The sequence below is a fragment of the Mastomys coucha genome, unplaced genomic scaffold (assembly GCF_008632895.1).
Source record: "Mastomys coucha isolate ucsf_1 unplaced genomic scaffold, UCSF_Mcou_1 pScaffold21, whole genome shotgun sequence".
NCBI lineage: Eukaryota > Metazoa > Chordata > Mammalia > Rodentia > Muridae > Mastomys > Mastomys coucha.
Window position 1 is genome coordinate 37,736,000 of NW_022196904.1, and position 14,048 is coordinate 37,750,047.

General features: G+C 47.5%; 1 protein-coding gene across 3 annotated transcripts in view; it reads right to left on the reverse strand.

The window, feature by feature from the left end:
• Abcc8 (ATP binding cassette subfamily C member 8) overlaps nucleotides 1–14,048 on the reverse strand; it is a 78,599-nt gene that overhangs the window by 44,085 nt on the left and 20,466 nt on the right. For all 3 annotated transcript variants that reach the window (XM_031386703.1, XM_031386701.1, XM_031386702.1), the window contains exons 7-10: nucleotides 8,327–8,491; nucleotides 5,387–5,542; nucleotides 2,170–2,304; nucleotides 1,624–1,786 (exon numbers count right to left, since the gene is read on the reverse strand). In XM_031386703.1, the coding sequence (XP_031242563.1) occupies nucleotides 1,624–1,786; nucleotides 2,170–2,304; nucleotides 5,387–5,542; nucleotides 8,327–8,491 (619 nt within the window). The remainder of the gene's footprint in view (nucleotides 1–1,623; nucleotides 1,787–2,169; nucleotides 2,305–5,386; nucleotides 5,543–8,326; nucleotides 8,492–14,048) is intronic.

Consider the following 14,048-nt stretch of genomic DNA (forward strand, 5'->3'; position numbering starts at 1 on the left):
TGCTCTTTTTTGTTTCCTTCTCCCTGATAATCTCTTTATGTAGCCTTGTTACTTTTGGATCTTAAGACAAAACAAACAAACAAAACCTCTCTAGTCATATCAAACATGCTGACTTTATTACCTTTTGGGTGACTTATTATTTCAGGATATTAAGAGAAAAATTACTTTATTCTTTGTTTATTGTTGTTTGTTGTATTTTGAGACAGGGTTTCAAGAAGCTTAGGCTGGCCTTAAACTCACTATGTAGCTGAGGATGGCTTTGAACTCATGATCTTCCTACCTCTACCTCCCAAGTTCTGAGAGATTACAGGTGTGTGTCACCATACTTGGTTCTCTTAATAGATTTTGCTATTTTGCATTTGTGTATGGTGTGTACGATGTGTATGCATGCACGTAAATATGTATGTGTCTGTGTATGGTGAGCATGTGTGTGTATGGTGTGCATGTATGTATATATGTGTGTATGTATGGTGTGTGTGTGTGTCCATGTATGTGCGTGTGTGTGCATGCATGGTGTGCACGTGTTGGTGCTGGTGCTCTTGAGTATGAGTGTTGGTGCACACATCCCATGTGCAGAGGTCACAGGACAGTCTCTAGTGTCAGTTCTTAGCTTCTAGCTTGTTCCTGATAGAGTCTCTTGCTTTCTGTCACTGCATATGGGAGTCTAACAGGCTCATGAGCTCAGGGATTTTCTAGTCTCCACCTTCCAATAATCATGGGAGCACTGCAGTTATAGACATGTGATTGCTTGGCTCTTTGTAGGTCCTGGTAACTCACCAGGTTTTCACTCTGGTTTAGCGGCCACTTCACCCACTGAGCCATCTCCATAGCCCTCTCTTATGGTTTTGAATCTGATGGTTCTCTCTTTGATGGTGACTTTTTCTCTTGTGGATTTTAACTTCTTTGTTACTAATTAGCTCAGTGTTTGACGGGTTCTTTGCATTTGATTCATGTGTGTATCTCTACACACACAAACTACAGGGCTTTTATGCAGAGGGAAAGGCTAGCTTGGGATTTCCGCTCTGTTCGGACACCTCTGCATACCCCAGGGAGATGACATCTTCCCTGGAGCAGTGACAGTCCTTCTGACTCTGAACATTCTCCATGCTCAGAGGAGGCAGAAAATCCTTGCTTCCCTTGCTGTTCATTTGCCCCCTGTTGCCTGCCAATACGGTACCAGCTCCATGAAAAATGAGGGCTTGTCTTTCCTTCTCACTGGTGTGTATTAAGAGCTAGCACAGACCCTGCACACAGTAGGCTCTCAGGATACATTTGCGCAAGTGAATTCCAAACACTGATTTCTGGGCTGGAAAGATGGCTCGATGGTTAAGGGTATATACTGCACCTGAAGAGGATCCCAATTCAGTTCCTACCAGCCACATCAGGCAGGTCACAGCTGCCTGTTAACTCCAGTTCTGGGGAGATCCATGCCACTGGTATTCAAAGGCACCTGCACTCATGTCCACATACCCACACATACACATACTTAAAAACAGTGAAAGGGGATATTTTTAAAAACACTGATCTCTGGGAGTCTGCCAACATAGTCAAGGGGCCTCTGGGTTCTGTAACCTGCCCATCACCTATGTCAAACACCCTAGGCTTTCAGGCAGGTGCACTCACTGGAGATGGAGGTGTAGACAGCGAAGGCCCTGAGGCTGGTCATTTCCTTCCTGCGTGTCATCTCCACCCTCGAGCAGAAGATGTTCTCCCACGCATACAGCTTGAGTAGCTTGATGCCCCGGAGCATCTCATTGGTCTGTTTCAGTCTCTCATTGGAGTATTCCTAGGGGCAGGAATGGTGGTAGTAGTATATTCAGAGTTAGAGGGGAGATGCTTGTGGCCCCTAGCTCAGCTGAGGAGAAGGCACCAAATCCATGTCCTCACCACCTGTCCACCTCTTGTCACCACAAGCATGTTTTTGACCAGACTGTTAAGCTCACCCACAGAACCTGAGGCTTGGACTGTCAGTGTGGGGAGGACTATGAGTATGGGGAGAGAGGACTGTGAATGTGGGGAGGACTAAGAGTGTGGGGAGGACTGTAAGTATGGGGAGGACTGTGAGTATAGGGAGGATTATGAGTATGGGAGGAGGCTACTAAGGTGAGGACCAAGGAAGTAGATATGGGGAACAGCAGAGACAGAACATGCACATCCTAGGACACTCACCAGGGTGCTCCGCTGTGCCTGGGAGAGCTTGGTGGCCACAAAGTACTGTACAGGAGCCAGCAGAATGATGACAGCTGCTCCAATCAAGGCGCTGACCCCAAGGATGTAGTAGAGGAGGATCACACCCACAATGATCTAGAGAAGGTGACAAGGAGTAAGCCCTCTCCTCCAGGGCTGCCTTGCCAGAGGGCACTGGCAGTACCCTACCATCAGCTCTTCAGTGCCCAAGTTTTCAAAATGTCTTAGAGATGAAGTGGGGTACAGGAGCAGGCGTGGGAGAGCAGTGTGTGGGGCACACATGCAGCTGAGGCTCTGGGCTGGAACCAAGGATGTTTACCAAAGGTAGCTGAAGGACTGACTTCCACTCTGGGTCTCCTTTTCCGAGGAGGGTCTGAGACTGCACCACTTACTGTATTTCTCATTTGCTGAGACTGACATCTCACTGGAAATAAGCTACCCAGGAATAAAGAGGCAAAATTGTGGCATCCATGCCAGGCAGAGAAGGTGCTGTGCATTCATGGCTTGGTAGCTCGCTCTACCTACCTACCTACCTACCTACCTACCTACCTACCTACCTACCTACCTACTTACCTATCAATCCATCCATCCATCCATCCACCCATCCATCCACCCATCCATCCATTCATCCATCCACCCATCTATCCACCCACCCACCCACCCACCCATCCTTCCATCCATCCATCCATCCACCCACCCACCCACCCATCCAGTCATCCATCCACCCATCTATCCAACCACCCACCCACCCATCCATCCATCCATTTATCCATCCATCCATCTATCCACTCATCCACCCATCCATCCATCCATCCATCCATCCATCCATCCATCCATCCATCCATCCATCCAGAGTCCCATATACCCCAGACTGGCCTTGAACAGGCTGTGTAGCTGAACACAGCTTTGAAGTTCTGATCCTCCTGCCTTCATCTGCAACACTTAGGACTACAGTATGCAAGGTAAGCACTCTACCAACTGAACTATATCCTTGCCCACCACCATCTCCTTTTGTGCTACTGGGGATTGAACGCAGGGCCTCTCATATGCTAGGCAAATGCTCTATCACTGACCTATACCATCCAGGTGTGCTCTTCTGTATCCTTGGTCCATTTAAAAAATTGTTTTGTTTTTTTTTTTTGTTTTGTTTTGTTTTTGTTTTTTTGTGAGATAAGGCCTCACTAAGTTATCTGTGTATGCAGCAGGTGCTGAATCACTCTTTAACCGAGGCTAGCCTTCACCTGTAATCCTCTTGGTTTAGTCTCCCAAGCAGCTGGGTACAGGTCTAGTTTCTGTTGTTGTTTTGAAACAGTCTTGTGGCATAGCCCAGGTTTAGCTGGAACTTGAGAGTGTCCTGCTCAGTCCGTCAAGTGCTGGGATTATGGTATATACCACCATACCCGAGTCTGGTGTCTTTCAATTATTATTGAGCCTGGCAGGCTTTCTTTGAAATGAGAACTTGTTCTGTTTCTAGCTTTATGTAAATGATGGCCTACTTATGATTATTCATGGGTAATGCAAATCTCGCTTGCTAGTCCCCAAAGCTCCTGGATGACACTTTTCCAAGTTGTTGTCAAAAAGGTGTTCCAAGCACCTTTAACGGCATGGCTGACTCTGAAAAACAGACATGCTGACCTCCTTGATTGAAAGAAGAGAGAAAAGAAAGTCTGTCTGGCTTGGTCCTGCATTCTGCCAGCCTTGTGCCAATCAGGCATGAGGCTCCCTGCCTCAGTTTAAGGATGGTGGAGGCGGGGCTCTACACTTTGTGTTAATCACAGAAAGCCTCCTTCATTAGCAGGTAACTGGGAGGCTGTAGAATGACCCCATCACTACACTCCTCCCCCTGTTTAACTGGCATTAAAAGCTGGCACAGTGGCCAGAGGACCATGTTAAGAGATGAACCTCCTACTTGATTGCTCCACCAACTACCTTCCTGGGAGTCCTGCCAGGCACAACCTTTCATTCTTACATGAGCTATGCTCGCATGGAGGAAGCCAGGGTGTACTTCAGACATTGTGGTTCCGCTAGACTCTAAGAAACCTCTCAGGGTACTCAGTATCATTCATAGGAGCCTTCAGGTGTACCTTCACCAACTTCAGGGTCTCACTCTTCAGTTCAGCTGCTCTGAAACTTGAGGCAATCCTCCTGCATTAGCCTCCCAAGTTCTGGGAGCTCAAGTATACACTAGTACAGTCTACCAAAATGCTACTTTAAAAAAATGTGCACAGTTTAAAAAAAGATTGCAAACTAGCAAGAGTGAATTTCAATATCATATGTGCACTGTGTCACCAGGCTGGTCCCAGAACCCCATGCAGTTGGGGTTTTCTTGCCATGAGGCTAAGATTACATCATTTGTGTGCTTTGTGTGTGAGGTGCAGTGGGGGGTTGGGATGTCTAGGAACTAACCTAGGGCTCATGTATGCTAAGCTGAGCTGCATCCCAGCCCTCATTCCTTAGTAGGAATTCACACTAGTAATTTTTGTGTGCTGGTCAGTTTTGTAGGCATGAAGACACAGTCTCTGATGTATTAAAAATGAGTATCAGTTGGGCCTGGTGCTGTGCACTAATTGTCTTAGGCACTCAAGAGGCTAAGTCAGGAAATGACATGAACTCAGGACCTTGGGGCTAGCCAAGGCAAAAGAACAAAACCTCCATTTCAAATAACTTCAACAGAATGGCCTTAAACTCCTTCCATAGTTGAGGATGACCCTGAAGTTCTGATCTTCCTGCCTCTAAAACCATCTCTGGTTTATATGGTATTGGTGATGAATCCAGGTATCACACACAGTAGGCAATTTAATGCTACCAATCCTGGTTTATGTGGTATTGGTGACGAATCCAGGTATCACACACACTAGGCAATTTAACGCTACCAGCTATGCTACATCCCAAATCCCTACAATATGGCTTTTAGTATTTACAAAACTGTTCTTTTATGACTATCCTACTGGTCATTTAAAGTTAGCTACACTTTTCAATGTCCTAATGGTGGTACCTTCTCTGATCGCTGGGAGATGTGTGGATGGCCTGAAGTGCATGAGACCCTGGGGACACTGTAGTACACTGCATGGATAGACCCCGGAGGATGGAAGACACAGGTGAGCACACAATGAATACAGGTAGCTTCTGGTTTTGTGTCCTACTGCCTCCCCCAGCTCTCTCCCCCCGACAGGAGGTTCCCCTAGCACAAATCTCATACCTGTACTGGCATAGCCCAGAGGTTTGGGCATAAGAAGAAAAACCACATGAGCTGGTTTGTGTCGATGGCCACCAGGTTGCAGATCTGCCCAGCAGTCATCTCCCCCATCGACAGGTTGGAAGTAGACAAGTGCATGATCTTATTGTAAATCTTGGTCTAGGAATGAAGCAGAGAGCTTCACATCTGCATCATTGTCATCTCCCCCATCGACAGGTTGGAAGTAGACAAGTGCATGATCTTATTGTAAATCTTGGTCTAGGAATGAGAGCAGAGAGCTTCACATCTGTCGTCATTGCCATCTCTATCACCACCTCACATCTGGAAAGGGCTGGATGTATGGTTCTCTGACATCCCTACAGAGCCCTAGAACAGCTCTGTAAGGGGCTCTGTCATTCTAACCTCACAATGATCTACACCATGGATAATGAGCCAAGAGGCAGGAATCCAAGGCCAAAGCAGCAAGCTACTTCCCCAGCAAGCGTGACCTCTCCCTCAGGGACGAGACATAATTAGCTCCTAAATCTTAAAAGCAGGTCTCCATATCTTCTTGTGTTCTTGATTTACTGGGGACCAGGGCAGAGCACATTAAAGACATAAAAGTGAGGAATCGAGGGACAGCCTGTTTTAATGTGTCACTTCCACCCCGGGGCCAAGTCACTGAGCCTTGGAACAAAGCAAGAGGTCAGCCTTCAGCAGACCTGAGGTGAGATCAGTCACGAGGGTCAATCGCCCACACCATCCCTAGAAACCCAGCCATCCTGAAAAGCTCTACAGGGCAACATGGAGGGTAATGGTTGCCTGTGGGCTTGGACCTGAAAGCTTTATGTGCCTGTTGTTGGCACCTTCCAGAAAGATTGTATTTTCAGCTACATGCTCTGGAACAAGGAAGAATTCTGTCTTGTCTTAAATGTCCACGGGGTGTCTGCTTCTGGGCACAATTGCTCTGCACTTCGGCTGCAAAGCCTTTAATCCATCGTGTGTTAAGCTCGGCTTGCTTTTGTTTGTGGGTCAGGCTTTCTGAGAGCGTGGGTGCCTTCTGTGCCTTTTCTAAGGTTTATATACAGCAGGGGGAATGCTGGAAATAATGGTGATATTTTTGGACAAATTTATGCACTTTCTATGGACTTCCTGGCTACATGAAATTAAGCTTTAGAGGCTAGCCAGCAACTTAATACAGGCATGAGTAACCTGTTAAATAAAGCAGCACTTACATGCATGTGATGGTGGGGTGTGTATGTGTGCGCATGAGTGTGTGTGTGTGCGCGTGTGTGTGCATGTGTATGTGTGTATGTGTGTACGTGTGTGTGTGTGTGTGTGTGTGTGCATGTGTATGTGTGTGCGTGTGTGTGTGCGTGTGTGTGCGTACATGTGCACCTATGTATAATTTAGGAATTTTGCTTGGTAATGTACAGGTCTTCATCTATGAGGGCACATTTTTTGTAGGTAGCTTTCTGGCAATCTTTTAAAGGGAAGATGTCTTTCAGGTCTACTTCGTTTCCATAATGAATGCTGTCATTTCCTTCTTGTGGCACGTGAATTAATCTCTCTGGTTAATGTAAAAGATTCAGTTTGATTAAAAAAAAAAACAACTACAGGCTAATATATTAAAAACCCACTTGAGGACTCTTTTAGCATAATTGGAAAACACTGGGCTGCTGTGTGATTTATGACACACACACAGAAAGCAGATCTGATGACAAGATTACCCAACCACAAAATTGGTTGTGGTAGCACAAGCTTGCCTGTCGTTGGAGGGCCTGGAGACAACGCTGGGGTTTGCACAGTTTGGTTCTTCTTAGCTCTGCATCTCCCTTGAACCTGTGAGGGTCTTGGTTTATCACGGGCATAATCGCCCTTCCCACCTGCTGATAGCCTCGAGCAAATTCTGTTTTCTCCATGAAAACCCACTGAAGCTGGACAGCATCATTTGCACATCTAGATCATGAACACAGGCTATCAAGAAGACCAGAGCTGATTCTGGTGGGGCTCCGGGCTCCAGTTCAAGCTGAACCTTCCTCTTTTCTTCAGCTCCTTTCCAGCATCACCTCTGAATGACTTGCACAGGATGTGCTCCTGACACCACAGAATATTTTTGTAAAAAACTACCTAAAGGGAAATAATGCCCAACATCTACTCTTTCTACAGAAGTTCTGAGGATGAGACAGCTTTGGGACTTCATACAGTTTTGTGAAAATCAACAGGGACAACAGAATAGGCCTCACCCTCCTCTTTGCACAAGGAGAATGTCAATCCGGGGACACGGGGTCTCAGATGAGTGTACAGAGGATTGATGTGAACGCCGACAAGCTTCTATGCCATATGATCTGTTCCCATTCAGTGTTCTCCATGCAAGCCCCAAGCTCAAGTCCTCATGTAAGTGCTGGGGCATCCATCTCAAGGGGCTTGCCATCCTCCACTGGGCTCTAAGTCTTTTCTGGCTTTGATCATCCTGCCAATCAATTCTACAAAGCTTAGATCTATATGTCATGAAGCTCTCATTAGGGACCCCAGATTTAAGAGCTCAAATGGACCTTAGATGTCTTGCTGATCCGTTATGTTGATATGTTTGCATTGCTGCACCCAGACTGTCTGCTAGGCCTCCAGAATTAGAGATGGATTCTGAGGCCACAGCGTGTGTTCAGCAGGAGAGAACTCTGCAATTGACGAGCAATGCCTGCCACTTCCAAGTGTGGGGAGGAACCAACTGCTGAGCAGCTGACATCCTGTATCGGTCTAGTCCAAGGCAGAACCAGAGCTGCCATGGCTTCCAAGTCCCAACCCCAGCTCCAAGATACTTCCCATTTTCTACTACATAGCCAATGGTTAGTTCTAAATATGGGGAAGAGCACCAAAACTAAACTTACAGTAGAACTCTTCTAGTCTACAGGAAAAGTAAGGTAGGCCTGCTTCGACAATGAAAAAGAGCTATGACCCCAGTACCTGGATTGCTCCTCTCAGGTTAATCCCAGTTTCAATGGCGACGTAGTATGAGGCTTGCAGGAACGTCCTTTGCAGCAGGAGGGCAAGGAACAGAAGCACAGCCAAGACGTAGGCGTTGCCAAGGAATTCTTGGGATGAGACAAAGTAAACTCCAAGAAACTGTGTCTGTGGGACAGAGAAGACCAGTGGTGGCCGTCACTCTCAGAAGAGTGACTCTCGTCGCGTTCTTACAGCTGGATTACTACCTCCGTGCTGGCAAGGCCTGTGCCATTCTTTGTAAATAAAAACCAGGAACGAGGGAGTTGGGAGCTGGGAACAGTTGGTAGAGTACTCGCTGTGCAAGCAGGAGGATCTGAGTTCAATCCCTGGCACCCACATAAGAAAGCTGGTGGAGCCATGTGTGATCCCAGCACAAGGGAGATGGGAGGGGAGAGTCCCGAGGGGTCACTGGCCAGCCAGTAGCTGAATTAGAGAGCTCTATGTTCAGCTACAGAGTGTGAAATCCTCTCTCATAAAATAAAACAGAATTGGTAGATGGACACACACACACACACACACAAACACACACACACATACACACTATCTTAAAATTAAAAAGGTAAAGTAGAAAGCAATTGGGGAAGACACCTAACATTGACCTCTGATACCATGCACATAGACACAGACACACACACAGAGACACACACACAGAGACACAGACACACAGACACACACAGACACACACACACACAAACACACACACACACACACACATACACACACACACACACAGAGGCATGCACTCGACTGATAAATCCATCCGAAGTCTGCCTCTTCTTCCATCATCTTCCCACTTGAGGGACCAGAACAAGGCTCAGTCTTAACCCCAGGCACACATGACTCTCAGCCTCTCTTCCTCCATGCCCCTGGGAATTTACTCTGTGAATGGAACAAGAATAAATAGAGCAGATCACAGAGGAGCCCAAACAGAACAGCTATGGCAAATGGCATGATGCGTTCTCTGCCTCAGAAAGGGAACCAAGTCCACTGAACAGTGACTTCTGGGCCGGGGGAGGGGAGGGGAGGGACCTGGTGTGGACTGTGGGAAAGACGGGAAGGAAGTACTCACAACGGCTGAGAAGAGTGCACGGGCAGCCCTAGCCCCTTGGGCTCCCAGGACCTCCTTTTAAGTTTAAGTCACCCTTTTTTGCACTCCAGAAAGACCTCAGATAATAATCAGGGGAAAACATTCTGCTTTTACGCTGAAGATCTCAGGAAGCATCGGCATGTCCGTTTCCAAATTCAGCATCGCTGCCTCCCAGGAAGACTTTGAACTTGATGAGCCACCACCCTCTAGCACGACTACACCAATCTTCCCATGAAGACGCAGCTCTCACCTTCCTGACACTGCCCTGACAGGGGACATTTGGAAGGATGTGGGAGGTGCTACAGGGCAGACAGTGATGGGAACGAAATGAGAAGAAACCCAAGACCGTGACCTTGGTAGTGACCAGGCCAACTCGGGAAGGGCTCTCATGAGTCTTTTCAGAGAATCAAGAGTTCCTGGATCTTGGCTTAGCGGCCAAGATGGTGGGAGAAAAAAGAGTTCCTGGATCTTGGCTTAGGGGCCAAGATGGTGGGAGACCTTACTCCCTAGAGCAGTGATGCTCAACCTTCCCAACGCTTCAACCCTTTAATATAGTTCTTTCCTCGTGTTGGGATGACCCCCAACCATAAAATTTTTCCATTGCGACTTCAGAGCTGTAATTTTGCTACTGCTATGAATTGTAATGTAAATATCTGATGTACCGGATACTTGACTTGGGACCCCAAAGGGGGTCTCGGCCCATAGGTTGTGAACCAGTCATAGAGTATCATGGGTGACTTGTGTACCAGCCTTCACAGCTCATGGAACTGCCTGGTCCTGGCCCACAGCTACTTCTCCAAAGCTCTCCAGGTCAGACACCTCTTGACTGCGGGCAGTAAGAAATAGGCACAGACCCAATGAGAGGTGCTCTAAGGAAGACCCTGCTGGGCTCCAGGGCTGTGGAGTCCCATGGCACTTGCCAAACCACCAAAGGGAGGGGGTGGAAGGCTGGAAGGTAGGGAAGGGCTAGAGGCAGCAGTACCTGACCACCTGGGTTGGAAGGGGTGAGAGATAAGACATTAGAAAGCACGGTGCTCTAGGGTTCCGGCACCCAGTGAGCAAGAAATCATCTGGGTCCCTGCTTTACACAGGAGGAAACAGAGTTTCATCGTGGTGAAGTGGCTAGCCCAAGGTTGTGTGCTAGTTAGAGACATGTGAACTCAGACTTTCATGATGCTAAAACACTACCCCAGACCCACTGTCCCTATCTCATTTGGCCCTCTGACCTGGAGTCACACTTTGACCGTTGACTGTCATCAACAGACTTGTGGCTTGTGGCAGACGGAAACATGTCCGCTTGGTTGGGGCTAGGTCAAAACAATACAGGCACAGTGGGTTCAGGGAAACCCAGTCCTGTCTAACACTTCATATCCCAGCATCCTCTCAGAAACCCAGCTCTGGAGAACAGAAGGTGTTATTTTAAAGCCAAGCACAGTTATCAATACCATCCTTACTAATGTAACGAAGTAATGGTGGTGCACACAAAGGTGGTAGAGCATCTGTCCCTCAATCACAGATGGTGCAAAAGCTGTGCCATGGTCAGCCACAGGGATGGCTAGGATTGCCGAGGTACTCATGGGAGCAGGATGCAGCTCGCCAAGATCCCTGCTCACCATGATGGAGAACCATGACCCACTCTGCCACAACCACCACCACACACCTGGCTGTGGCAGAGGCAGGACAGTCAACTGAGCACACATGTTGGCCAGATAAGGGATTCCTCTCAAACTCACTGGTCCTTATCTGTATATTTTAAAACAGAGCAACAGACTCCCCCTTTTGTAGCTCGAAGATGAAGCTTCTAGCCCTCCTTCCCCAGACTAAAGATCACATGGCTGTGGATAAAGAAACTTGTGCCCTATTCAAAACAGAAATACTGTCATTAGGTCTGTCACACGGTTGTAGGTAGATATATTTTTAATGAAGCTTTAAAGGGGAGCCAGAACATCTAGGTTTTTGTGAAGACGTGGGTACACAAGGTCTGGGGCACCCCTGTGGTATGAAATGTGGCATCCAGGTAGAGATAAGAGGATCACTCTTTGCTACATCGGGAGTTGGAGTCCAGTCTGTGCAACACAAATCCCAGTCCCAAAAAATGAAGAAAAGGAATAAACGTGTACCAGGCCAGGCAAGAGGCCTAAGAAGGGAGGCCCTGTGGATGTCGAGTGAAAGAGAGGACACCCTGTGTCCTGGGAGGGGTGAAAGGCCCGTGATATATATGTGCAGGAGAGAAGAGACCAGAGCCACTGCCTGACATCTCATAGAAGCCAAAAGCTCAGGAAGACCTTATGCCCTAGACTTCTGTGTTCACAAGCTCTTAGGGAAGCTATTTGCAAGTTGATGCTTAATAAATATTCTTTTTAAAAATGAAATGAAATTTTAACTTATTTATTTTGTGCATGCACAGGTGCCACAGCATACATCTGAGGTCAGAAAGCAACTTGGGGGAGTTAGTTCTCTCCTGGAACCATGTGTGACCCAGGGATTACATTTAGGCCACCTGGCTTGGCAGCAATCAGCTTTATTCATTAGCCACCTCTCTGGCCCTAAGCATTCCTTTAAATGAATCAGTAGGCTCTCCATGCCCCATGATGTCATCCGGCTGTGGAGACCTGTAGTAGCCACTGAAAGCCCAGGAAGCCCAGGACTGACTAGAGAGGTGGCTGAAGCAGCAGGACTCTGATGGGACAGTCCTGATGCTGCCTGACCAGGGCATGACTCAAAAGGCCCCTCCCTGTCCTCTGGAGAATAAGAGGGTCCTTGGGCTCTTTCTGTTTGAGTGAGGTTAAAGGTGGACCATCTGTCTAGGAGGGCCTGAGTAAAAGCTATAAGTGATCTAAGGTCACCGTGGGGAGCACCCTGTCCACACTTGTCACATGTGCACACCCGCCATTCCCACCTCACATGGAGGTTCAGCCATGTTAGAGATGAGCAGTACCCGAGTTTAAAACCAGACTTATCACCTTTCAGCCATGGTGTCTCTAAAGAAGCCCCTCGCTCTCTCTGAGTGTCAGTTTCCTCTCCTGTAAAACACTGCAGAGTCCCGGAACCATGTGCAAATGGCTTCCCAAAGCATTAGAAGTCAGTGTAGAGCCAGGCACACCTTTAGTCCCAGCACTTGGGAGGCAGAGGCAGGCAGATTTCTGAGTTTGAGGCCAGCCTGGTCTACAGAGTGAGTTCCAGGACAGCCAGGGCTACACAGAGAAACCCTGTCTCGAAACCCCCCCCCCCCAAAAAAAAAAAAGAAGTCAGTGTAGGATAACTGCTGCACTCAGTGCTGGAGACTGAACGCAAGGCCTGTGCACATCAGCTAACTACTCTGCCCTGGCTGCCTGGAACTTGTGGTGGTCCTGCTTCTGATTCCTGAGTGCATGTGGTAACGATTTCAATCTTCATTGAAGTATCATTTCCCACAGTGGTGTGTGTGTCTGTGTGTGTGTATAGTATGTGTGTATGGTGTGTAGTGTGTGTAGTATGTGTGGTATGTGTGTGTATACTATGTTTATGTGGTGTGGTATGTATGTGGTGTATAGTATGTATAGTATGTGTGTGATATATAGTGTGTAGTGTGCATGGTGTGTGTGGTATACACGTGTAGTGTGTGGTATGTGGTGTGTGTGGTATATATGTGTAGTGTGGTATATATGTATGTGGGGGAGGAGGATGTTGTGTGTGTGTATGATGTGTGTGTGATGTATATTTATAATGTACGGTGTGTGTGTGGGGGGGTATGTGTGTAGTGTATAGTGTGTCTGTAGTGTGTAATGTGTGTGCTGTGTGTGGTACGCACATGTAGTGTGTGGGATCTATGGTGTATATATGTAGTGTGGTATATATGTGTAGTGTATGTGTGCGGGAGGGGGGTGTGGTGTTTGTGTATGATGTGTGTATGGTGTATATGTATAGTATATGGTGTGTGTGTATGTGTGTGGGGGGGTATGTGATGTGGTATGTGTGTGGTGTATAGTGTATCTGTAGTGTGTAGTATGTGGTGTGTGTGGTGTATATGTATAGTATGTATGTGTGTGTGGTATATATGTATGGTGTATGGTGTGTGTAGTGTGTGTATGTGTGTGTGTGTGTGTGTATGTGTGTGTGTGCGTCGGTATGTGTGTGTGTATGTGTGTGGGTATGTGTGTTTGTATGTGTGTGTGTATGTGTGTGTGGGGTATATGTGTGTGTGTGTGTGTGTGTGTGTGTAGTGTGTGTATGCAGTGTTTGCATGCAGTGTATGTGCACATGTGTGTATGGTGCTGTGGCTTGAATCCAGAGTCCCATGTATGCTAAGCATATACTCTGTCATCGAGCTACACTCCACCTGGGAGGCTCTCATGGTGGGAACAGAGACAACGGGTGTCTAACACAACCAGGGAGGGTTTCCTGGAGGAGGAGACACAAAGCTGAAGCATGAAAGCAGCCACTTCAGGCACTTTGTGAACACTGTCACAAAGAGGCCACTGAAATACTGACATTCCAACACCACAGAAACAGCAAGACATTAATGATCATCACTGCACCCAGAGTGAGAGCCACAAATAACCCAGTGAGGAGGGAGGGGGAGAGAGGAAGAGAATAGGAGTGGGGGTGGGGAGGGGA